This window comes from Mustela erminea, chromosome Y (assembly GCF_009829155.1).
Source record: "Mustela erminea isolate mMusErm1 chromosome Y, mMusErm1.Pri, whole genome shotgun sequence".
NCBI lineage: Eukaryota > Metazoa > Chordata > Mammalia > Carnivora > Mustelidae > Mustela > Mustela erminea.
In genome coordinates, this window is record NC_045636.1 from 5,247,357 (window position 1) to 5,271,429 (window position 24,073).

The 24,073-nt window shown below is 39.4% G+C and overlaps 1 protein-coding gene across 10 annotated transcripts in view; it reads left to right on the forward strand.

Annotated features, from left to right (window-relative positions):
* The window catches only part of LOC116583896 (lysine-specific demethylase 6A-like), a 167,194-nt gene that overhangs the window by 17,720 nt on the left and 125,401 nt on the right, over positions 1–24,073 (forward strand). For 8 of the 10 annotated variants that reach the window (XM_032331883.1, XM_032331888.1, XM_032331887.1 and 5 more), the window contains exon 4: positions 10,917–10,966. The exons of 1 other annotated variant lie outside the window; for it this stretch is intronic. In XM_032331883.1, coding sequence (XP_032187774.1) covers positions 10,917–10,966 — 50 coding nt within the window. Of the gene's footprint in view, positions 1–10,916; positions 10,967–20,670; positions 20,743–24,073 lie in introns of those variants that run through there. One more of the 10 variants, XM_032331890.1, reaches the window with a different exon arrangement.

The window sequence follows — 24,073 nt, forward strand, 5'->3', positions numbered from 1 at the left end:
TGCTTTGCTGCTCTATCACTTGGCTGACGGAGGTTCCTTCCCTCTGCCCCGTGGTCTCTCTTCCTATGTGTCATCTAAGATTCACTCCTCCACACCTCCTACCCTGCAGAAAAGGATCGCTTTTCTGTTCATAGAGTTGCTGGTATTTTTTTCTTTGTTCTCCAGCTGAGTTTGTAGGTTTTCAGAATGGTTTCATAGCTAGCTAGCTGAATTCCTGGGACCAGACGAGATTTAGGTCTGCTACTCCTCTGCCATCGTGGATTCTTGGGGGTGTAATTGTTATTGATACAGTCAGATTAATAGCTGCCATAATTGATATTTGTCTTTTTAAAAAAATTTATTTATTTACTTGTCAGAGAGAGAGAGATCACAAGTAGGCAGAGAGGCAGGCAGAGAGAGGGGGAAGCAGGCTCCCTGCTGAGCAGAGAGCCCAATGCGGGGCTCAATCCCAGGACCCCGAGATCATGACCTGAGCTGAAGGCAGAGGCTTAACCTGCGGAGCCATCCAGGCACCCTGTTTTTTTGTCTTTATTGCCTTTATTCTTCGTTCTTATTTTTGTTTTCCATTCTTTTTCTTTTTCTGATTATAAATGATTGCATTTTTTCTGCTTTCTTACCAGTATTTTTTTTTTTTTAAAGATTTTATTTATTTGACAGACAGAGATCACAAGTAGGCAGAGAGGCAGGCAGAGAGAGAGGGGGGAAAGCAGGCTCCCTGCTGAGCAGAGAACCCAATGCGGGGCTTGATCCCAGGACCCTGGGATCATGACCTGAGCTGAAGGCAGAGGCTTAACCCACTGAGCCACCCAGGAGCCCCATCTTACCAGTATTTTTTAAAACAGATTTTATTCATTTGATAGAGACAGTGAGAGAGGGAATACCAGCAGGGGGAGTGGAAGAGGGAGAATCAAGCTGAACAGGGAGCTTGATGTGGGTCTTGATCCCAAGTCCCTGGGATCATGACCTTGCCGAAGGCGGACATTCAACAACTGAGCCACCCAGGCATCCCTCTTTCTTTAATTTTTTATTAACATAAAATGTATTACTAGCCCCAGGGGAACAGGTCTGTGAATCATCAAGCTTACACACTGCACAGCACTCACCATAGCACATACCATGCCCAGTGTCCATAACCCAACCACTCTCTCCCTACTCCCCTCCACCCAGCGACGCTCAGTTTTTTTTTGAGAGAGTCTGTTACGGTTTGTCTCCCTACTGATCCCATCTTGTTTGTTTTTTTTCCCCTTCCCTACCCCTCAAACCCCCCACTTTGCCTCTTAAATTCCTCATATCAGGGAGATCATATGATAATTCTCTTTCTCTGAATGACTGATTTTGCTCAGCATAGTACTCTCTAGTTCATCCACATCGTGGCAAATGGCAAGATTTCATTTCTTTTGATAGCTGCATAGTATTTCATTGTCTATATACACCACATCTTCTTTATCCATTCATCTGCTGATGGACATCTAGGTTCTTTCCATAGTTTGGCTATTGTGGACATTCTGCTATAAACATTGGGGTGCGCGTGCCCCTTCGGATCACTGCATTTGTATCTTTAGGCTAAACACCCAGTAGTGTAATTGCTGGGTCATATTGTAACTCTAGTTTCAACTTCTTGAGGAACCTCCATGCTGTTTACCAGAGTGGTTGCACCAGCTTGCATTCCCACCAATAGTGTAGGAGGGTTCCCCTTTCTCCATATCCTTGCCAGCATCTGTCATTTTCTGACTGGTTAATTTTAGCCATTCTGACTGGTGTGAAGTGGTGTACATTTGAAAGACCCGCGGATCCCCTTACCCAAGAATCCAACACTGCCACTGGATGCAAACAGCAAGAGGTTTATTGGGACGCAGGTACTGGCGGGTGGTCGGCAGCTCCAGCTAACCGAGCACACCGGCCGAGGGGAAAGCGGGGTTTATATAGACAGGTACACACAAGTTTTGGGGGGGACGGCGCTGATTGATTGATCCTTTGAACAGGCATACTTGGCGTCAGTGGATTGGGTCAGGGGACCCGCGCGAAAAAGCAGACAAAGCAATCTTACAGAAGCAGAACTGGCCCGTTAGGATATTGAAGGCCTGGTTACTTATTAAGTAAAGACAATTGGGAGTCTCCTGGTGGAATGTCACACTCCTGCCATCAAGCATCCTTGTTAATGAGATTTAGGTTTAGAAGAAATTCAACTTTATTTACTTTTCGTTCTACCTCCGCCCCCTTCGGTGTTTTATGGAGGGGAGGGTGACATTAGGGCTTGAGAAACTGAGTTCTGTGTCCCTGGAAATTGGGCTATTGATAAGGTAACGTCTTTGTTGTAAATCTCAAGGACATTTGTAAACCAAGAGAGACTCCTGCCTTGCAGGACTGTGATCTCTGCAAGTTAACTATTTATCATTTTATGGCAGTCAGGGGTGCCTGTGGAATGCTACACATATGGAGGGGAGCGGATGAAAAGGGGGGGGGTGCAAGGCGCCAGCTTTTGCTTTGTCCTCAGTCATCCTCCTGCTCCCTCATCATTCCCCCCTGAACAATTTTGACCCTTAAATCTTTAAGGTGGTTGAAGGTGGAAGGTCTCATCTTCTGTAACTTCTTCGTGCTGAATAGGGGCGTAGAGCTGTCCCTACCTACTGGGGTCGATATTGATCAGGGTAGGAATGTATAAGGGAGTTACGAAAGGTGGAGGCAGCTGAATCCAGCGCTGACAGTGAAGAGGCGTCCTCGCGTGCGATAAGGATCGTCTGTCGTGGTGTAGTCATTGTAGCAATGGAGTCTCGGCACCAAGTAGAGAAACATGGAACAAAGCAACATATTAAGGTTAATAAGGCGATAAGAATGAGAAGCCCGAAAAGGAGATTCGGCCATAGTCCTCCTTCAAACCAGGAACTTAACCATTCACTGAGAGAGAGAAGGATCTTGTAGGGCCTTAATTTGGGCATTCATATCCTTTATTAGTCCTGTGATAGTCTGGGATGTACACACAACATTCTGTCTTGATAATTGCACATGTGCCACCCTGTGCTGCTGTCAGGACATCTAAAGCCATCCTATTTATCTCTTAAGGGAGGGGACTCTCCAGGGCAGGGGTCTTTCACATTATGGTTCTGATATGTATTTCCCTGATGGTGAGTGATGTGCAGCACTTTTTGATGTGTCTGTTGGCCATTTGGATGTCTTCTTTGCTTGTTTAAAATCCTCTGCCATTTCTTTTTTTTTATTTTTTTATTTTGAAGATTTTATTTATTTATTTGACAGAATGAGATCACAAGTAGACAGAGAGGCATGCGGGGCGGGGTGGGAAGCAGGCTCCCTACTGAGCAGAGAGCCCAATGCGGGACTTGATCCCAGGACCCTGAGATCATGACCGCCTAAGGCAGTGGCTTAACCCACTGAGCTACCCAGGCACCCCCCTCTGCCATTTCTTAATTCGATTATTTGTTCTTTGGATGTTGAGTTTGATAAGTTCTTTATAGATTTTGGATACTAGCCAGGTGCCCCTCTTAACTACTTCTTAAAAACATGTTTTGAAATGTTTACCCTAGAGTAATCAGTATAAATTTAGAAGTAATTTCCATGTCAACTTTCAAATAATGCTTCATTGGACTGTGAGGCATGTTCTGGTAAAGTAATCTCAGTTCTTTTTCCTGTCCTGTGTGTCATGGATGACATTTCGTGTTATATATAGGCAGTCTCCAATTTACCCTGATTTTAGATTTTTTGTCTTTGTAATGGTACGAAAAATAGTAAGCATTCAAATAGAAGGTGTATTTGAATTTTGAACTTGGATCTTTTCCCAGGCTAATGGTATATGGAAATGATGTGATGTGTGTCTCTGAGCCGGTGGTCAGGGATGTTTTGAGATTTTTTTTTTGGTTCAAAAAGGTGTTTTTATACAAGCATGGGGACAGGATCGGGAGGGCAGAAAGAGCTGCACTGGGATTGTAAGTGACTGCTTATATACTCTCTAAATTGGGAGGGGGTAGAGATAAAGGGAGTTTCTAAAAGGATTGTCATATGTTAAAGAAGACTTAAAGATCCTGGAGGTCTGGCTATTATCAAGCAAATGTTACTTTCTGCTTCTAGCAAAGCATTAATTTTAAGATAGTTGCTGGAGCTTCTTGAGGAGGAGGTCTCTTTCTGAGGTGTTTGTTGGTGGGGTGTAAGTTGTAAGGAAATACAATTTTATCTACATTTCTTTTGCCTTTGTTCTTCTCTTCAGTAAGATCCTTTCATGTGCCTCTGTGCCACAGCAGTTCTTACAAAATGATAACTTCTTTCTCTACTCAGTACCATTTACCAAATACAACACACAGCATTTGATGATGAGCAGGTAATTTATTCAGTGGCCAGAGAATGGGAGAAGAGGAACTCATGTTGTAAATGCACCTTTTTTTTTTTTTTTAAATTTTATTTATTTATTTGACAGAAAGAGACACAGCAAGAGAGGGAACACAAGCAGGAGGAGTGGGAAAGGAGAAGCTGACTCCCTGCTGAGCAGGGGGCCTGAAGTGGGACTCCATCCTAGGACTCTGAGATCAGGACCTGACCTGAAAGCAGATGGTTAATGACTGAGCCACTCAGGCACCTTTTTGAATAGGTCTCATGGTTGGGGTTTGGGGTTAGGGTGACTTAGGGACTGGTATGGAAGCTGACCTAAGGTCATGACGTAGAGAAACAACTTGGGATTAGAATCGAAAGTGTGACCTCTTCTTCCCTTAAGTGGATGCAATTTGGTTCTGTTATGTTAATGGTACTGTTATGTTACTGGTACATTTTTATTACTACAGTTAGATGGTAATAATCTGGAGGAAGGTCATCAGGCATATGAATAGGATGAAACTGATAAGTGGATAAACAAGTTTTTTTTTTTTTAAGTGTTTGGAGCTTGTCATTTCTGGCACTGGTTTCTGCTAAGTATCATGTGTAGCAGGGATGGAAAACTTGGACTATTGTGGCTTGTTTGGAGCTTTTAAAAAGTGAGTCTCTGGGGATACCTTGGTATAAAAGACTTTAATTTCAGCTCAGGTCATGATCCTGGAGTCCAAGGCTCGAGTCTGCATCAGGTTCCCTACTCAGTGGAGAGTCTGCTTTTCCCTCAGACCCTACCGCCTCACGCTCTCATTCCTGTCTCTCAAATACACCTTCTTTTTAAAAAAAAAAAAAAAAAAGTGAGTCTTATTCTAATAAGTCATGAGATCATGAGGGTAAACTTACGTCCAGTATACCAACAACCTTTCTATACCCATGTAACGATTGCAATCATCTGTCTTTTCATTATGATGTTCAATAAATTATTTGAGGTATTCAGCACTTTGTTATAGATCCCATTTTTTTTTAAAGCGGCTCATGTCCCTGATATCATCAAGACCTGAGCTGAGATATAGATTGAAGACTTTACTAACTGAGCCACCAGGCACCCCTCACCTTTTTATTATAAAATAGGCATTGTGCTAGATTTTGCCCAACTTCATAAAGGCTAATGTGAGTGTTCTGAGCTCATGTAAGGTAGGCTTGGCTACGCTATTATGTATGGCAGTTGGTTATATTAAATGGGTTTTCCATTTATAATAGTTTTCAACTTACAGTGGGATTACTGAACATAACTCTAAGTTGAAAAAGATCTATTTTATGTATGTGTATATGAGACATACAAAATGTAATAAGAAACACAGGTTGATATTTTGAATGGTTATCTTTTACATCAGCTATTAAGAAAAATAGGTTTTAATTTTACATTTACTTATTTTCCTTTGTGATTTCTTCGTGTAGTTTGGTGTTTTGGACTTGTATTATTTTCTTCTTTGTAAGAACTTCTTTAAAAAATATGTATATACGTGTGTGTGTGTGTGTGTGTGTGTGTATTTGGCAAGGCAGCTCTCTGTCAGCAATTTCCCTCATGTTTGCTTCTTTGACAAGGTATTTCCTCAATTTTTTTTTTTTTTTTTTTAAAGAGAGAGAGTGCACAAACATGCAAGCAAGGGGAAGTTTAGAGAAGGATATGAAAAAAGAATCCTGAGCAGGCCCCATGCCCACCTGGATCAACCCTGTAACCCTGAGATCATGAGCCATCCATGTGCCCCTCCTTCACTTTTTTTACGTGATAATTTTGCTTTATGTTTGCTTTCCTCCCCACTCCCCCAGAATTTAAGTATTCAACTCCCATCTTCTGAGAGTTTGAATAATTCTTACCATTGCTTTTCTGTAGGAAAGGTGTTTTTACTCCCTCTAGTTTCTGGATTATTTTTAAAAAATCTTTTCAGGATGCCTGGGTGGCTCAGATGGTTAAGCATTTGCCTTTGGCTCAGGTCATGATCCCAGGGTCCTGCTTGGATCAAATCCTGCATCGGGCTCCCTGCTCAGCAGAGAGTCTGCTTCTCCCTCTGCCTCTGCCCCTTCCCTTACATGTGCTCTCTCTCAAATGAATAAAGTCTTAAAAAAATTATAATCTTTTAGTTTCTCTTGTTTAAAAATGATATTCCATCGGACACCTGGGTGGCTCAGTTGGATATCTACCTTTGGATCAGGTGCCATGGGATACCTCGGTGGTTCAGTTGGTTGGGCATCTGTGTTCGGGTCAGGTCGTGATCCCAGTGTCCTGGGATTGAGTCCCACATTGGGCTCTTGCTCAGCAAGGAGTTTGCTTGTCCCTTTTCCTCTGCCTCTACCCTCTGCTTGTGCTCTCTTGCTCTCTCTCTCCCTCTGTGTATATCAAAAAAATAAATAAAATCTTTAAAAAATAAAAGTAATATGCCTAAATTACTTTTGCCTTTGGACATTTTTCCTCCTTGGTGTTCTCTTGAGCTTCCTGGATCTGGGATTTATTTGTCTGGCATTAATTTTGGGAGAAATTCTTTGTCTTTATTATTTGCAATAATTCCTTTTTTCTCACTGTTTTACCTTCTAGTAGGCCCGTTACACATTGTTCAATTTTTTTTGGAGCCCCACAGTCCTCTTATCTCCCTCTCCCTGCAGCAGTTATTCCCCAGTTTTTGGTTTTTGAGGATTCTTTTGATAAATTCTTTATCTCCTGTATTCTTTCCCTACCTGTGTCCAGTCTACTAATAATCCCATTACAGGCATTTTATATTATTGTTACAGTGTTTTTGAAGTTTGGCATTTCTTCTTGATCCTTCGTTACCATTTCTGTCTTCTCTGGTTTCATTGCCCTTCTGTTCTTGCATACTCTTCTGTTTATGTACTAGTTATTTTTAGCATATTGTATTGTTGAATTCCCAGTTTGATAAATCCCATATACTTTCCATTTTCCTTCTGATGCTTGTTTTTTTCAAATTGTGTTTTTGCCCTTAGTATGTCTTGTAAATTTTTTCTAAAATTTGGATTAGTATATTAATTAAAAAGAACTGCTATAAACGGTAATGTGGTAAAGGGGGACAGTGAGGGGATGTGTCTTATCAAGACAATGATTAGGTTTCACTCTTTAGTGAGACTTTACCTTTGTGAACTGAATTGAGTTTTTCTGTTTCCCCACTTAGAATAAGAGGACTGGAGTGGGCTGGAGTTGGGTGTTTCTCTTAAAGTTTTGCTACTGTGACCTTTCCTACTAGAGCTGTTTGCTCTGGGCAGTGTATAATATGCAATACAATGTGACTCACTGTATTATGAATTTGGTTGTTTAGAGTTGTTTTAAAAATAGATCTTTTGGGGCGCCTGGGTGGCTCAGTGGGTTAAGCTGCTGCCTTCGGCTCAGGTCATGATCTCAGGGTCCTGGGATCGAGTCCCGCATCGGGCTCTCTGCTCAGCGGGGAGCTTGCTTCCTCCTCTCTCTTTCTCTGCCTGCCTCTCTGCCTACTTGTGATCTCTCTCTGTCAAATAAATAAATAAAATCTTAAAAAAAAGAAAAAAGATTAGATCCTTTAAAAAAATAAAAATAAACCCTTAATCATTTAGTCATTTCTTAGACATGAAATGTAGTGTATTAATGAGATAAGGATTCTTATATATACTCATTATTTCTAGAGCATTAAGTTTGCATACTTAAAAATTCTGATTTTTAAAATTTTATGGAAATATTTGAAAAAAGCAAGTTTAGGGTATGTGGTTGGGTTCGTCAGCTAAGTGTCTGCCTTTGGCTCATGTCATGACCCCAGGGTCCTGGAATTGAGTATCTCCTGGGGCTCTCTGCTCAGCTAGGAATCTGCTTCTCTTTGGTGCCTCACCCTGTCCATTGCTGCTTCTCTTTCTCAGCTATCTCAAATAGTAGTAAAAAGTGAAGGAAGGAAGGAGCGTGGAGGGGGGCGGTGGGGGGGGGGGACGGACAAGTTTCCCTTTAGTTATTTCTCTTCTAACTTTGTGTAATGAAGTCTATGGAAGATTTGATTTGATTTGATTTGTTTTTGAGAGAGCTTGAGCACACTTGTGCTTGAGAGACCTTCACGGGTGTGTGAGGGTGGTGGAGAACCGGAAGCAGGCTCTACTCTGGGCTCCATCTCACGACCCTCAGACCGTGGGCCTGAGCTGAAATCATGAGCCAAAATCAAGCGTCTGTTGCCCAGTTGTTGAGCCACCTAGGCCCTCCCATGGAAGGAATTTAGATAATATTTATAGTTCTGTTGTGAAAAATGTCTAAAATCGTAAAAATGATTGTTTGAGATATGAAAATCATCAGCATATTACACTATGTACTAGCTCTTCTTCTGGTATACTACTGATAGGTCACTCTACTTGCACTTAGAGGGCAGGTAAAATGAGCTCATTCCTAACTGTTTTACTGTAAATGTTCCCCTTGAAGTAATTTAAGAAATAAATTTAGGGGCGCCTGGGTGGCTCAGTGAGTTAATAATAAGCCTCTCCCTTCGGCTCACGTCATGATCTCAGGGTTCTGGGACGGAGCTCCATGGCAAGCTTTCTGCTCAGTGGGGAGCCTGCTTCCTCCTCTCTCTGCCTGCCTTTCTGCCTACTTGTGAACTCTCTTTCCATCAAATAAATAAATTAAATGTTTAAAAAAAATTTAAATACTTTCAGGTACTACTGAAAATGTCAGAATTTCCTGTGTTCTTTATATTTAAAATTTTTATTTTTTTTTACGATTCATTTATTTGACAGTATAATAAGCTGAGGAGAAAGGCAGGAGGGAAAACTCCCCACTGAGCAGAGAGCTGGAGGTAGGCCTCTATTTCAAGACCCTGGGACGAGCAGATGGCAGTTGCTTAACCCACTGTGTTGCCTAGGTGCCCCTTTTTAATTTACTTTTTAATTTACTTTAGTGTTGCCATAAATTCTAACAGGTTTATGTCACATCTCTTTTACCTTTTTACCTTCTGTGCCCTTTTTTTTAGGGTTGGCAGGGAACAGTTTCAAGTGATCCCAAATCTTTTTTTTTTTTTTTAAAGATTTTTTATTTATTCATTTGACACAGAGAGATCACAAGTAGGCAGAGAGGCAGGCAGAGAGAGAGAGAGAGGAGGAAGCAGGCTCCCCGCGGAGCAGAGAACCCGATGCGGGACTCGATCCCAGGACCCTGAGATCATGACCTGAGCCGAAGGCAGCGGCTTAACCCACTGAGCCACCCAGGCGCCCAAGTGATCCCAAATCTTTTATAACTTTGGATGGTTTAGGGAGCACAGGAATAACCATTTTGAAATTAAATTGAAACTAGTGGTAGCCCAAGGTAATGTTGATTGTATTGATAAGGGAAACAAAAGTAATAGGCATACAGCTTAAATTAAATCTCCTTATAGCTTGCAGCCCACTGATACCTGAAACTGCAAAGTGTGACCTTCCTCAAGGAACTTGGGGCTGCTTTGGTACCTTCATGGTTATGGTTTTTTTTTTTCTTTCCATTTTTCATTTTTATTTTTTAAAGATTTTATTTATTTATTTGACAGAGAGACACAGTGAGAAAGCTAACACAAGCAGGGGGAGTGAGAGAGGGAGAAGCAGGCTTCCCGCTAAACAGGGAGCCGGATATAGGGCTTGATCGCATGACTCTAGGATCATGACCTGAGCTGAAGGCAGACGTTTAATAACTGAGCCACCCAGGTGCCCCAGTGTTTATGTTTTATTAAAGAAAAAAGTCACCTTATCTTAATAGCAGCTGACAGTCCCTCAAGGTCCTGAAAGTCTTCCTTCCATATTCCTTCTAGACTTATGCCATCTCTAATCCCCAGTAATTAAAAAGTATATAATCAGTCTCTCCTCACAATCCCACTGCAGCTCTTTGTGCCCATGGATCCTGTTCCCATGGTCATTTTTTTGGACCAAAAATATCTCAAGAATTCTTACCCATTTGCTCATAAACTCCAAACTGCCAAATTTCATCTGTTTCAACAGAAGCATGTGTGTATGTGCTTTTATTTTCTTGGGAAGTGAATTGCATTTTTGAGGAAAAATTAGAAGATTTATTATAGTATATAATAGGCTTAGAAAATTACCATGAGATTTGTTCCATGAGGGAAACCAAAGTGACTGAAGTAATTGTCAAGACTGGACATATATTTAAGCAAGGATAAAATCTGATAATGATTTTATATTATAATGATAATGATTGCCGGTAGATTGTTTATTTCTATTGTGTTCATAGATAATTTTATTGGTAGCCCATAAATAGTAAATTGTTTGCTGTTTATATCATAGTGTGCTGAGATGCAGGCTAGAGGGGCAGCTTATTAAAAATTTTTAAAAATCTTTGGGGCACCTGGGTGGCTCAGTGTTAAGCCTCTGCCTTCTGCTTAGGTCATGATCCCCCAGGGTCCTGGGATCGAGCCCTGAATCAGGCTCCTTGCTCAGCAGGGAGCCTGCTTCCCTTCCTCCCTCTCTGCCTGCTGCTCTGCCTACTTGTGATCTCTCTATCTCTGTCAAGTGAATAAATAAAATCTTTATTAAAAAATTTTTAAATCTTTGTTGTGTGGATTTTCAAATGAGACATAAAATATTCACTAATAATTACTTTCTTTTTTCAGCATTATCTGCATATCAGAAATACTACAGTTTACAGACTGATTACTGGAAGGTTAGTACACATTTCAGTGCCAGATTTGTTTTCTTATTTTGGGACAGATTATACAACATTGTAATTGCTAAGTAATTGGAAAGAAAAGATTATTTTCTGTAGCTGTTTTGTGTTGGAGTATCTTGTTCCTCACTGGTATTTTTGTAACATATTCTTAGTAAGAGATACTAAGTGTGGTATTTTAATAACAAAGCGAAAGCAGGGGAAACAAAATTACTAATCTTTTTTAAGTCCAGAGCTGGGAATAAATGATGGATGGAGGATAGTTTTTTTTTTTTTTTTCCCCAAGGTGGGTGAGCCAGGCTGCCTGCTAAGGGAAAGGTCCCTTATTTTTATATTTTCTTTGTGATGGGAACTCTGCAGAGAACTAAAATTATTTTAGAAGGTCTATTTATTTATTTTTTAAAGTTTTTTAATTTTAAAAAATATTTATTTGACAGAGAGAGAGAGAGATCACAAGTAGGCAGAGAGGCAGGCAGAGAGCGGGGGAAGCAGGCTCCCTGCTGAGCAGAGAGCCCCATGTGGGGCTCTATCCCAGGACCCTGAGATCATGACCGGAGCGGAAGGCAGAGGCTTAACCCACTGAGCCACCCAGGTCCCCCTAGAAGGTCTATTTAAATGAAGAATTAGGTGTAAAGATAAATTATCCATTGTATTATATCAATTTAACCAGATAAACCAGTAGGTTAATCATTAACAGCATATGTACTTCCAAGTATGGTATAGGAAGCTAAATAGATTGCTTTTCAACAATAGTCACCATAAAGGAGGCTGGGTGGCTCAGTCCAGTTGTTAAGTGGCTACCTTCTGCTCAGGTCACAATCCCAGAGTTCTGGGATTGAGCCTCAAATCCGGCTCTGCTTGGTGGAAGGTCTGCTTCTCCCTCTTCTGTTCCCACTGCTTGTGTTCCTCTCTTCTTTGTAAAATAAATAAAATCTTAAAAACAAAACAAAACACTGTCTTTATTTTATGCCATAATATAGATGTATTTTATAATATGTTATAAGCCATGATCTGTTTTAGGTATAACTGCCATGAGGGTTAGTTATAGATAATGTGTGCATGAATGGGAAATTTTAGGGTATGCAAAATCAGTGTGTTGGTCTGTAATTTAAATAAAAATGGAATGGAAGGAAACAAAACTGAAGTCTACTTAAGCCATAAATATTCTAAGAAAAAAAAATTTTTTTTTAAAGATTCTATTTATTTATTTGACAGAGAACATAAGTAGAGTAGGCAGAGAGGCAGGCAGAGAGAGAGGAGGAAGCAGGCTCCCCATGGAGCAGAGAGTCCGATGCGGGGCTCCATCCCAGGACCCCGGGATCATGACCTGAGCTGAAGGCAGAGGCTTTTAACCCTCTGAGCCACCCAGGCGCCCCTATTCTAAGAAATTTCATTTAAATTTGTTGACTAATTTTTCTTTTGGTTGCGTATTGCAAAACTACAATTCAGTCGACTGTAGAATGCATCCTTTTGAAGGTTAAAATTCAGTGTTTTGTTTTTCTTTAAAAAGATTTGTTAAGTAATTTATTCACCCATTGTGGGGCTTGAATATACAACTTCCAAATCAGGAGTTGTGTGTTCTGCTGATTGAGCCAGCGAGATGTCTCATGTTTTTTAATTAATAAAGTTGTATAACCATCACCATTGTCAATTTTAGAATATGTTCATCATATGAAAACAAAATCCTGTATTCTCTTCCCTAATCCCTCCATAACCCTTTCTCTAAGGAAACAGTTAATTTGCTGTTCTGTATTTGCCTAGTTTGAACTGGTCTTTTCACTTAACATGTTTTCAAAGTTCACCTCTACTGTAGCTTGTATAGCCAGTCCTTAAATTTATTTTTTTTTTAAGATTTTACTCACTTTAGAGATCAGGTGAGCGAGATGGGGGGGGCAAATGAGTTGGGGGAGAGAGAGAATCTCAAGCAGACTCTGTACCCTGAGTGTGGAGTTGGACTCTGGTCTTCATCTCAGGATTCTGAGATCATAACTTCACCTGAAATCAGGAGTTGGACTTAACTGACTGAGCCATCCAGATGTCCCCCGGTACTTAATGTTTTAAAAATTTTATTTATTTATTTATTTTTTAAAAAATTTATTTATTTGACAGAGATCACAAATATGCAGAGAGGCAGGCAGAGAGAGAAGGGGGAAGCAGGCTTCCTGCTGAGCAGAGAGCCCTATGCGGGGCTCGATCCCTGAATCCTGGGATCATGACCTGAGCCAAAGGCAGAGGCTTTAACCCACTGAGCCACCCAGGCGCCCCAATTTTTTTAAAAAGAATTTTAATTGCAGTAGTTAACTGCAATTAACACAGTATTAATGTTAATTTCAGAGGCATAGTATTGTGATTCACAATTTATGTTAATGCTAATCAAAATAAGTATACTCTTAATTCCCATCACCTGTTTCACCCATCCCCACTGACCCATTGCCTTCTGGCAACCATTAGTTTGTCCTTTATAATTAAAAGTCTCTTTTTATGTTTGTCCCTTTTTCCCCCATTTTTCATGTTTTGTTTCTTAAATTTTATGTATGAGTGAAACAGTACAGTATTTGTCTTCCTCTGACTGACATATTGCTCAACATTATAACCTCTAGATCATCCATGTTGTTTTAAATGACAAGATGTTTTTTCTTTTTAATGATTGAATAAAAGATTCTGTCTTATCCTTTCATTCAGCGACAAATGGGCTGCTTCCATAATTCGACCATTGTAAATAATCCTGCAGTAAACATAGGGAGTGCATGTATCCTTTTGAATTTGTGTTTTTGTATTTTTTAGTGAATACTCATTACTGAAAATACTGGATCGTAGAGTAGTTCTGTTTTTCACTTTTTGAGGAACTTCATAATGTTTTCCAGAATGGCTGTACTAGTTTGCATTCCCACCAATAGTGAAGGAGTGTTCCTTTTTTATCGACATTTTTACCATATCTTGTTCTCTTCTGGATTTTTGATTTTAGCCATTCTAAAGGGGTGTGGTGATATCTCATTGTGGTTTTTGTTTTTTTTTAAGAATTTTAAAAAAGTTATCTCTATGTTCCATGTGGGGCTGGAGCTCACAATCCCGAGTTCAAGAATCACATGCTACACTGACACCTAACCACGTGCCCCATTATGTCATTGTGGCTTTGATTTACATTTCCCTCATGTTGAGTAATCTTGAGCATCTTTTCATAGGTCTGTTGGCCATCAGTCTTTGGAGAAATGTGTGTTTATGTCCTCTGTCCATTTTTAAAATTGGATTATTTGGGATTTTTTTTTTTTTTTTTTGGTGTTGAGCTGTATAAGTTACTTACATATTTACATATTTTGGGTACCTTTGTCAGAGATAGCTTTAGCAAGTTATCTCCTCCCATTCAGTAGGTTCCCTTTTAGTTTTGTTGTTTGTTTCCTTTGTTTTGCAGAAGTGTTTTTTTTTTCTTTTAAAGATTTTATTTATTTATGTGACAGACAGAGATCACAAGTAAGCAGAGAGGCAGGCAAAGAGAGAGGGGGGGAAGCAGGCTCCTTGCTGAGCAGGGATGCTGGGCTTGAGCCCAGGACCCTGGGATCATGACCTGAGCTGAAGTCAGAGGCTTTAACCCACTGAGCCACCCAGGCGCCCCTTCCAGAAGATTTTTATTTTGAAGTAGTCCAATAGTTCATTTTCACTTTTATTTCCATTACTTTAGGAGGTGTACTTAAAAAAAAAAACAATATTGTTATTAGCACCAGTGTCAGAGAAAGTCCTGCCTGTGCTCCCTACCATGATTTTTATGTTTTCAGATCTAACATTTAGGTCCTTATTCCATTTGAGTTTCTTCTTGTGTATGGCTTAAAAAAGTAATCCAGTTTTACTACTTTGCATGTAGTTTTCCCCACACCATTTGTTGAACAGATTGCCTTTTTTCCCATTTGTAATTCTTGCCTCCTTTTTGAAGATTAATTCACGGTGTAATCATAGATTTGTTTCTGGGCTCTCTGTTTGGTTCCATTTTTCTGGTGTGTATATTTGTGCCACTGCAATACTGTTTTGGTAATACAGTTTTGTGTGTAGTGTAACTTGAAATCTGGAATTGTAAGGCCTCAGATTGCTTTGTCTATTCAGGAGTCTTCTGGGATTCCATAAATATTTTAGGATTGTTTTTTCTAGTTCTGAGGAAAATGGTGTCGGTATTTTGATAAGGATTGCATTAAATCTGTAGATTGCTTTGGTAGTGTGGACATTTTAACATTTGTTATTAACAAATTATTTTTGTTAATTAACAAATTAACAAATGATATTTGTATCATTTTTAATTCCTTGGATCAGTGCTTCTGTAGTTTTCAGAGTCTTTCAGCTCTTCACTGAAATTGATCCTAAGTATTTTATTACTTTTGATGCAATTGTAAATTGGGATTGTTTTCTCTTTCTGCTGCTTTATTATTGTATACAAATGCAAAAGATTTCTGTATGTGATTTTCGTAATCCTTGGACTTTTCTGAATTCATTTATCAGTTCTGGTAGTTTTTGTTTGTTTGTTTTAAGATTTTATTTATTTGTCAGAGAGAGAGAGAGTACAAGCAGAAGGGAGCAGCAGCCAGAGGGAGAGGCAAGTGGAGGGAGAAGCTGTCTCCCTACTGAGCAAGGAGCCCAATGTGGGACTCTGTCCCAGGACCCCAGGATCATGACCTGAGCCAAAGGCAGACACTTAAAGGACTGAGCCACAAAGGACTGAGCCACCTAGGTATCACCCCAGTTCTGGTAGTTTTTTGGTAGAGTCTTTATAGGTTTCTATATGGAGTATGGTGTCATCTAGAAATAGTAGAAGTTTTACTTCTTTCCAAATTGGATGCCTTTTATTTTTTTTTTTTTTTTTGTCTAATTGCTGTGGCTAGGAGTTTAGTATTCTGTTGCCCAAAGTTGCGGAGAGTGGACATTCCTTTTTTATTTTTACAAGATTTATTGATTGATTTGACAGACGGATCGCAAGTAGGCAGAGAGGCGGGTGGGGGGCAGGCAGGGAGAAGCAGAGTCCCCGCTGAGCACAGAGCCTGATACGGGGCTCCATCCTAGGACCCCGATATCATGGCCTGAATGGGAAGCAGAGGCCCAACCCACTAAGCCACCCAGGCGCCCCGAGTGTGGACATTCTTGTCTTACTCCTGACCTCAGGAGAAAAGAACTCCAATTTTCTTTTCTTTTCTTTTTTTTTTTTAAGATTTTATTTATTTTTTTGACAGAAATCACAAGTAGGCAGAGAGGCAGGCAGAGAAAGAGGGGGAAGCAGGCTCCCTGCTGAGCAGAGAGCCCGATGTGGGGCGCGATCCCGGGACCCTGGGATCATGACCTGAGCCGAAGGCAGAGGCTTAACCCACTGAGCCACCCAGGCACCCCAGGAACTCCAATTTTCATGTGGGGTTTTCATATGTGACCTTTATTATGTTGAGGTATGTTCCCTTTAAACATACTTTGTTGTGTTTTTGTCATGAACGGTTGTTTTACTTTGTCATATGTTTTTCCTGCCCTTAATTGAAATGATCATACAGTTTTTATCCTTCTTCATGGATGTGATGATTTATTATATTGATGCAACTTCTAAATATTGAACCACTTTGGATCCTAGGACTAAATCCCACCTGATTGTGGTGAATAATTTTTTAAAAATGTATTGATGTATTCTATTTTACTGATACTTTACTGAGGATTTTTGCATCTATATTCATCAAAGGTATTGGCCTATTTCTTTTTATTTTTTTTATTTTTTTGTAGTTTTATGTTTTTGGTATTAGGGTAATTCTAGCCTCATAGAATGAATTTGGGTTTTCCTTCCTCTTCTATTTCTTGGAATACTTTGAGAGGAATATATATTAATGGGGTGCCTGGGTGGCTCAGTCGTTAAGCTTCTACCTTGGGCTCAGGTCATGATCCCAGCGTTCTGAGATCGACCCCAGATGGGGCTCCCTGCTGGATGGGAAGTCTGCTTCTCCCTCTCCCACTCCCCCTGCTTGTATTTCCTCTCTCACTAGTGGTCTTGCTCTCTCTCTCTGTCAAATAAAATCTTGGGGGGCCTGCGTGGCTTCGTGGGTTAAGCCTCTGCCTTTGGCTCAAGTTATGATCTCAGGATCCTGGGATTGAGTCCCACATTGGGCTCTCTGCTCAGCGGGGATCTTGCTTCCTTCCTCTCTCTCTGCCTACTTGTGATCTCTGTCTGTCAAATAAATAAAGTCTTAAAAAAAAAAAAGAATATATGTTAACTCTTCTTTAAATGTTTGGTAGAATCCACAGATGATCTCTGGTCCTGGAATTTTTTTTCTTTTTGGAGTGTTTTCATTTTGAATTCAATTTCATTGCTGGTTATGGGTCTGTTCTCAAATTTTCTATTTCTTCCAGCTTCAGTTTTGGAAGGTTATATGTTTCTAAGGAATTTATCCATTTCTTCTAGGTTGTGGAATTTGTTTTCATACAATTTTTCATACTCTTTTACAGTCCTTTGTATTTCAGTGGTGTTGGTTGTTATGTAGTCTTTCATTTATAATTTGTTTATTTGCGCTCTCTTTGGGTGAGTCTGATTTATCAATTCTGTTGATGTTTTCAGAGAACCAATTCCTAGTTTCATTAATCTGCTGTATTTTTTCAAGTTTCTATTTCACTTATTTTTGCATTCATCTGTTATTTCATCTTTATTATTTCCTTCTACTGGTTTTCGACTTTCTTTGTTCTTTTTTTAGCTTTTTTATTTATTTAGTTTTTAGAGATTTTATTTATTTATTTGGTAGAGAGCAAGCCTAAGAGGAAGCAGCAGGCAGAGGGAGCCAGAGAAGCAGGCTCCTCACTGAGTAGAGAGCCTAATGGAGGACTCCAATCCCAGAAGCCTGAGACCATGACCTGAGCTGAAGGTCGATGCTTAATGACTGAGCTACCCAGGTACCCTTTTTTCTAGGCTCACCTTTTTTAGGTACTAGCATAGATTATTTGAGACTTTTCTTGCTTGGTTCCTGAGGTAGGTTTGTATTGCTATAAACTTCCTTTTGGAATAGCTTTTGCTGCACCTCAAAGGTTTTAGACTGTTGTTTTTATTTCATGTATTTTTTCTTTTTTTTTTTTTTTAAAGATTTCATTTATTTATTTGACAGAGATTTCAAGGAGGCAGAGAGACAGACAGACAGAGGAAGGGAAGCAGGCTCCCCGCTGAGCACAGAGGCCCATGCGGGGCTCAATCCCAGGACCCTGAGATCATGACCTAAACCAGAGGCAGAGGCTTTAACCCACTGAGCCACCCAGGCGCCCCTCATTATTTATTTATTTATGTATTATTATTTTTAAGAAAGATTTTATTTATTTATTTGAGAGAGAGACAGTGAGAGAGAGCACCAGCAGGGAGAAGGTCAGAGAGAGAAGCAGACTCCCTGCAGAGCTGGGAGCCTGATGTGGGACTCGATCCTGGGACTCCAGGATCATGACCTGAACCGAAGGCAGCCATCCAACCAACCGAGCCACCCAGGCGCCCCTCATTATTATTATTATTTTTTAAATTTCCTCCTTGATTTTTGTATTCACCCATTCGTTGCTTTTAGTATCTTGTTCTTTGATTTCCATGTATTTACCCAGAGTTCTTCCTGCAGTTGATTTCTAGTTTTCATTTTCATAATGAAGTTTTCAGGGAATATGCATGGTATGATTTTGATTTTTAAATTTTATTAGTTGACACTTGTTTTGTGGGCTAATAGGTGATGTCTTCTGGAGAACGTTCCATCTACACTTCAGCAGACTGTATATATTGTTGCTTAGGATGAAATGCTCTAAATATATCTGTGAACTCTATCTGGCCCAGTGTGTCATTCAAAGTCACTGTTTTCTTGTGGATTTTTATTGATTTTCTGTTTGGATTGTCTGTCCATTGTTGTAAATGTTTAACAGTAAGTGCTTAAATTCCCTTACTTTTGTCTTAATGTCAGTTACTTCCTTTATGTTTGTTAACTGCTTTATTTATTTGATTGCTCCCATTTTGGGTGCACACATATTTATGACTTTTTAAAATGATTTACTTATTTATTTGACCCAAGGAACACAAGCTGGGGAAGTGGCAGGCAGAGAGAGGAGGAGGGAAGAGCAGGCTCCCCACTGAGTAGGGACCCCCCCTACAAACAGGTTATAACCCAGGCTTATCTCTTTAGAAGCTTTTATATGGGTAGAGCTGCAGTCAGACTTCCCCATCCCATACTTGGGGCTGCAATGGTCTAGTGTGTGTGGTTATTTTTACCTTTCCCCAGGGCAAGAGTCTTTTTGGAGTGTCCCCTACTGGGATTGGTTGCACACTTCCTGTGGCCTGTGTCTTGGATGAACTCTGTCCAGGAGCATATTGGAGGGGCAGATCTGCAAAGTGCAGCGTCACAAGTTAAATAGTGAGTTTTTTCTTGTTGGGGTCCATATACCCCACTGCCAGGCATTTGCCAGGTTGCAGGTGGGTGGTAGGCAGCTGAGAGAGATGGTGCCTGTCAGCTCCCCTGTTCCTAAAGGAGTCTCCCAGGGACCTGTGTCCCTCCAGGACATGCTCCGAGATTAGTAGATAACTCTCACTCTCTCTTATGTACTGGCGTCTTTAAAACTGAGGCTTCTATGCCGGATTTCCCTGAGCTTTTCGTTTTGCTGTCTTATTAGTAGAGGGGACTCAGTTTCCTCTAGAAACTAGACTCTAGTTTTCCTTTATAATTTCAAGTTTTAAGTCTGTCTTGCGTAAGAACTCATGCATTTGGTATTAGGGGATTGTTCTTCCCTGCTTGAGCTCACTGTGTGGGTGTTCGTGCCCTTCCTCTTCTTGCTCAGGGTTGTTCCTCCCTCTTATACTCGTTCTCAGATCTTTTCAACTTCCTGCTGTGTCTTCTCTTTTCCTCTGCCTTGTTCTCTGTGGCCTCTGCTCTACATTTAGTTGTGGAGTTTGTTCTTGATCTCTTTGGATTGTTTCTGGGTTATTTACACTGATACGGGTGTTACCTAGTTGTATCCTTAGGACAGGTGCCTTAGGATCCGCCTAATCCATCTTTCCTGGAAGACAGCTTCATTATTTTTAATAGCAAAATTTCTGTATTTGGATATTCACTTTATTCTGATAACTGTTGATAGACAATACTGTCTGTTTCCCATCTTTTGCATATAATGATTCATGCTATTGTGAACACTTTTGAACTGGTTTTTGTTGAATTCATGTTTTTATTTCTTCCGGAATGGAGTAGAGTCTGATGGGCTAGTAATTAAAATTAAATTAAAATTAGATTTAAATTAAATTAAAATTAAAATTAAATTAAAGGGACGCCTGGGTGGCTCAGGTGGTTAAGCAGCTGCCTTCAGCTCGGGTCATGATCCCAGCATCCTGGGATCGAGTCCCACATCGGGCTCCTTCCTCGGCAGGGAGCCTGCTTCTCCCTCTGCCTCTGCCTGCCATTCTGTCTGCCTGTGCTTGCTCTCTCCCCCTCTGTCTCTCTGATAAATAAATAAAATCTTTGAAAAAAAAATTAAAAAGCCAGTGTGCACACTAGATGTACCATGTTACGTTCTCTCATTCTGTATTGAAGATCCCAATTATTCCCTAATTTTGTGACACTTGAGTCTCTCTTGAAATTTTTTTTTTTTAATTTGAAGACTTATTTATTTGTCTTAGAGAGAGAGCCCTTAGAAGTAGGTAGAGGGGCAGGAGGATAGGGAGCTAATCTCAAGCAGATGCCCTGCTGAATACAGGCGTCTAACACAGAGCTCATCATCACCTGAGCTGAAATCACAAGCAGAGTCATTAACGGGACCGAGATATGCAGGTGCTCCTATCTTTTTAAAATTCTTAATGAGTATGAACTAGTTTCCCATTGAAGTTTTCTTTTTAAAATTTTATGTTTTTATTGGAGGGAGAGAGAGTAAGAGCACAAGCAGGGGAGGGAGTGGGACAAGCAGACTTCTCTCTGAGCACAGAGCCAGACATGTAACATGGGGCTTCATTCCAGACCCCCAAGATCATGACTTGAGCAGAAACTAAGAGTCTCACGTTCAGCAGAGTTATCCAGGCTCCTTTTATTTTCATTGCCCTAAAGACTAATGATGTTCAAACATTTTTTCTGTTAATTGGCCATTTATTTGTGTTTTTTTTGAGAAATGTGTATCAGATTCTTTGTCCAATTGTAATTACTTATCTTTAATATTAATTTGCTAGAATTATTTATCTCGTATATTTATAGAGGTTTTCTCCTGTTTTGTAGGTTGTCTTTTCATGTGTGATAGAATACTTAAAGGCACAAAACTTTGCTTAACCATATATCTATTTTTTTTTCTTTTGTTGCTTCATGCTTTTTGGTTCCTTTATACCCATTAAAAATATGTAGCCATAAAAATTCATTCTTGTTTTTTTCTTTTAAGAGTTTTAAAGTTGTTACTCTTACTTCTACATCCTTCATCATTTTGAGATAATTTTTGTATGTGGTGTGAGATTAAATTCAAACTTCATTCTTTTGCAATTGGGTATCTGTTTCTCCCAGTACTGTTCGTGCAAAAGGTAATTTTTCCCTGTTTTGACTCTGTTAATAGTCTCTTGACCTTATATGTGTGGGTTTACTCCTAGAGTCTCAGTTTTATTTCATTGATATATTCTACCTTTAGTGCCACATTGTGCATTTTATTTTTAAAATCTACTTAATATTGGGCGCCTGGGTGGCTCAGTGGGTTAAGCCGCTGCCTTCAGCTTAGGTCATGATGTCAGGGTCCTGGGATCTAGTCCCGCATCAGGCTCTCTGCTCAGCAGGGAGCCTGCTTCCTCCTCTCTCTGTCTGCCTGGCTCTCTGCCTACTTGTGATTTCTCTCTGTCAAATAAATAAATAAAATCTTAAAAATAATCTACTTATATTGTTGAATATAAATTTTGTCTCATAGGCAGCAGATGGACATTTTTTATAAATGGAATTGTTTTTGTAGTTTTACTTTATTTTTCAGACATTTGTTTTAAGTGTGAGAATTGTATATAGATTTTATATTTTCACCTTTGCTGAACTTGTTTATCAGTAGGTACTCTAAGTTATTTTGGATTTCCTATGTGTAAGATTGTGTCATCTGCAAATGTAGATGATTTTACTACTACTCCTCCAGTTTGGATGCCTTTTGCTTATTTCCTTTTTTCTTCCCTCCATCCCTTTCCTCCCTACCATAATTGGCTCAATTACAGTCTCTAATAAAATGTTAAGTACAGTTGCTGAGAGAAGGCATTTTTGTTTTGCTTCTGTTTTGAAGAGGAAAACATGTCATTTTTCATCTAGTATGATGTTAAGTGGGGAAGTTATTTATAGTTATCTTTTATTAAGGTAGGAAGATCTCTTAATTGTGTTTTTACGTCATGGAAAGGTGATGAATTTGGTTGGATTTCTTTGTGTCTGTTTAGATTATGACTCCTTGTTTGATTCACCGGTTATTTAAAAAATACAGTCAGTTTCAACCTTGGTAAGATTACTTTAAAATTTCATTACATTTTGTTCAAAGAAGATACAGTTGATTCTTGAACAATGGGGTTCAAGCCATCAACACTGTGCGTGAGAAAATCTGTATATAACTTTTGGCTTCCCAAAACAGTTAATTGCTAATTGGTGATTTGAAGGCTAACTAATAACATATTTTGTATGTTATATATATTATATACTGAATTCTTAAAATCAAATAAGAGAGAGAAAACGTTAATAAAGTCACAAAGAGGAAAAAACACATTAATAGTACAATACTGTATTTATGCAAAAAATAATTCAAACTTGTTTTTTTCCCTATCTTTTTTTTTAAATAATTAAAAAAAATTTATAAACATATAATGTATTATTAGCCCCAGGGGTACAGGTCTGTGAATCGTCAGGTTTACACACTTCACAGCACTCACCGTAGCACATACCCTCCCCCGTGTCCATAACCCTACCACCCTCTCCCTAACCCCCTCCCTCTGGCAGCCTTCAGTTTGTTTTGTGAGATTAAGAGTCTCTTATGGTCAAACTCATTTTTGAAGGCCAATTTTTCTTCACAGCCCTATAGATCCTTTTAATTTATTCATAATTATTTTATGTTATTGGATGTGGTTTTATCTTGGCGAATGTTTCATGTGCAAAAGAAGAATGTAAATTCTGCTTTTGTTGGGTTAGGTGTTCTCTAAATATTAAGTTTTCTGTGTTGAAAGTTTATTTTCAGGTTGTTTTCCTGGTGAATTCTGTGTCTATGTTGAATATGAGATTGAACTATTGGTGAATTGCCTACTTTTGGGGGTCAGTTTTGTAGGTTTTTTGCTTCATGTATATTCTGACGCTCTCTTGTTAGGAGCATATATGTTTATATTTATTATATGATTTTAATGAAATTTTTTTCAATTTTATGGAGATACAAGTGACAAAACTGTGTTAAAGAATACATACAACGTGTGTTTAAGGTATATAATGTGTTGATCTGATACAATTATGTTGCAAAATGTTTGACATGCTTGCATTAGCGGTTACATTTATCATGTCCTAAAAATGCCATTTTTTGGGGCGCCTGGGAGGCTCAGTGGGTTAAGCCGCTGCCTTCGGCTCAGGTCATGATCTCAGAGTCCTGGGATCGAGTCCCGCATCGGGCTCTCTGCTCAGCAGGGAGCCTGCTTCCCTCTCTCTCTCTCTGCCTGCTTCTCTGTCTACTTGTGAACTCTCTCTGTCAAATAAATAAAATCTTTAAAAAAAAAATACCATTTTTTGGTCTTGGAAATTGAAAAATGTTGCCCTTAACTTTCAAATACATGATAGATTGGTATCTTCACTGTCCTGATTAATTTCCAGCAACTTAGTTTTGTTTTGAAGTAAAGTTTCATATTAGTACAGATAATCAGAATTTTTATAATTGTTTTTGTGATATATTGCTGTCCATTTTATTTATAATCTGTGCCTTTGAATGTAAAGAATTTCTTCTGAAGGTAGTATGTAGTTAGATCTTCAGTTTTACCCAATGTGATAATTTGCACATTGTCATCGTTTAATTCCATGTGTTTTTTAATCATTCATTTAATGGCTATACATTTGTCTTTACTTTTATATGTCTCTCTCTTTTTTAAGATTTTATTTATTTGACAGAGAGGCAGCGAGAGAGGGACCAGAAGTAGGGGGA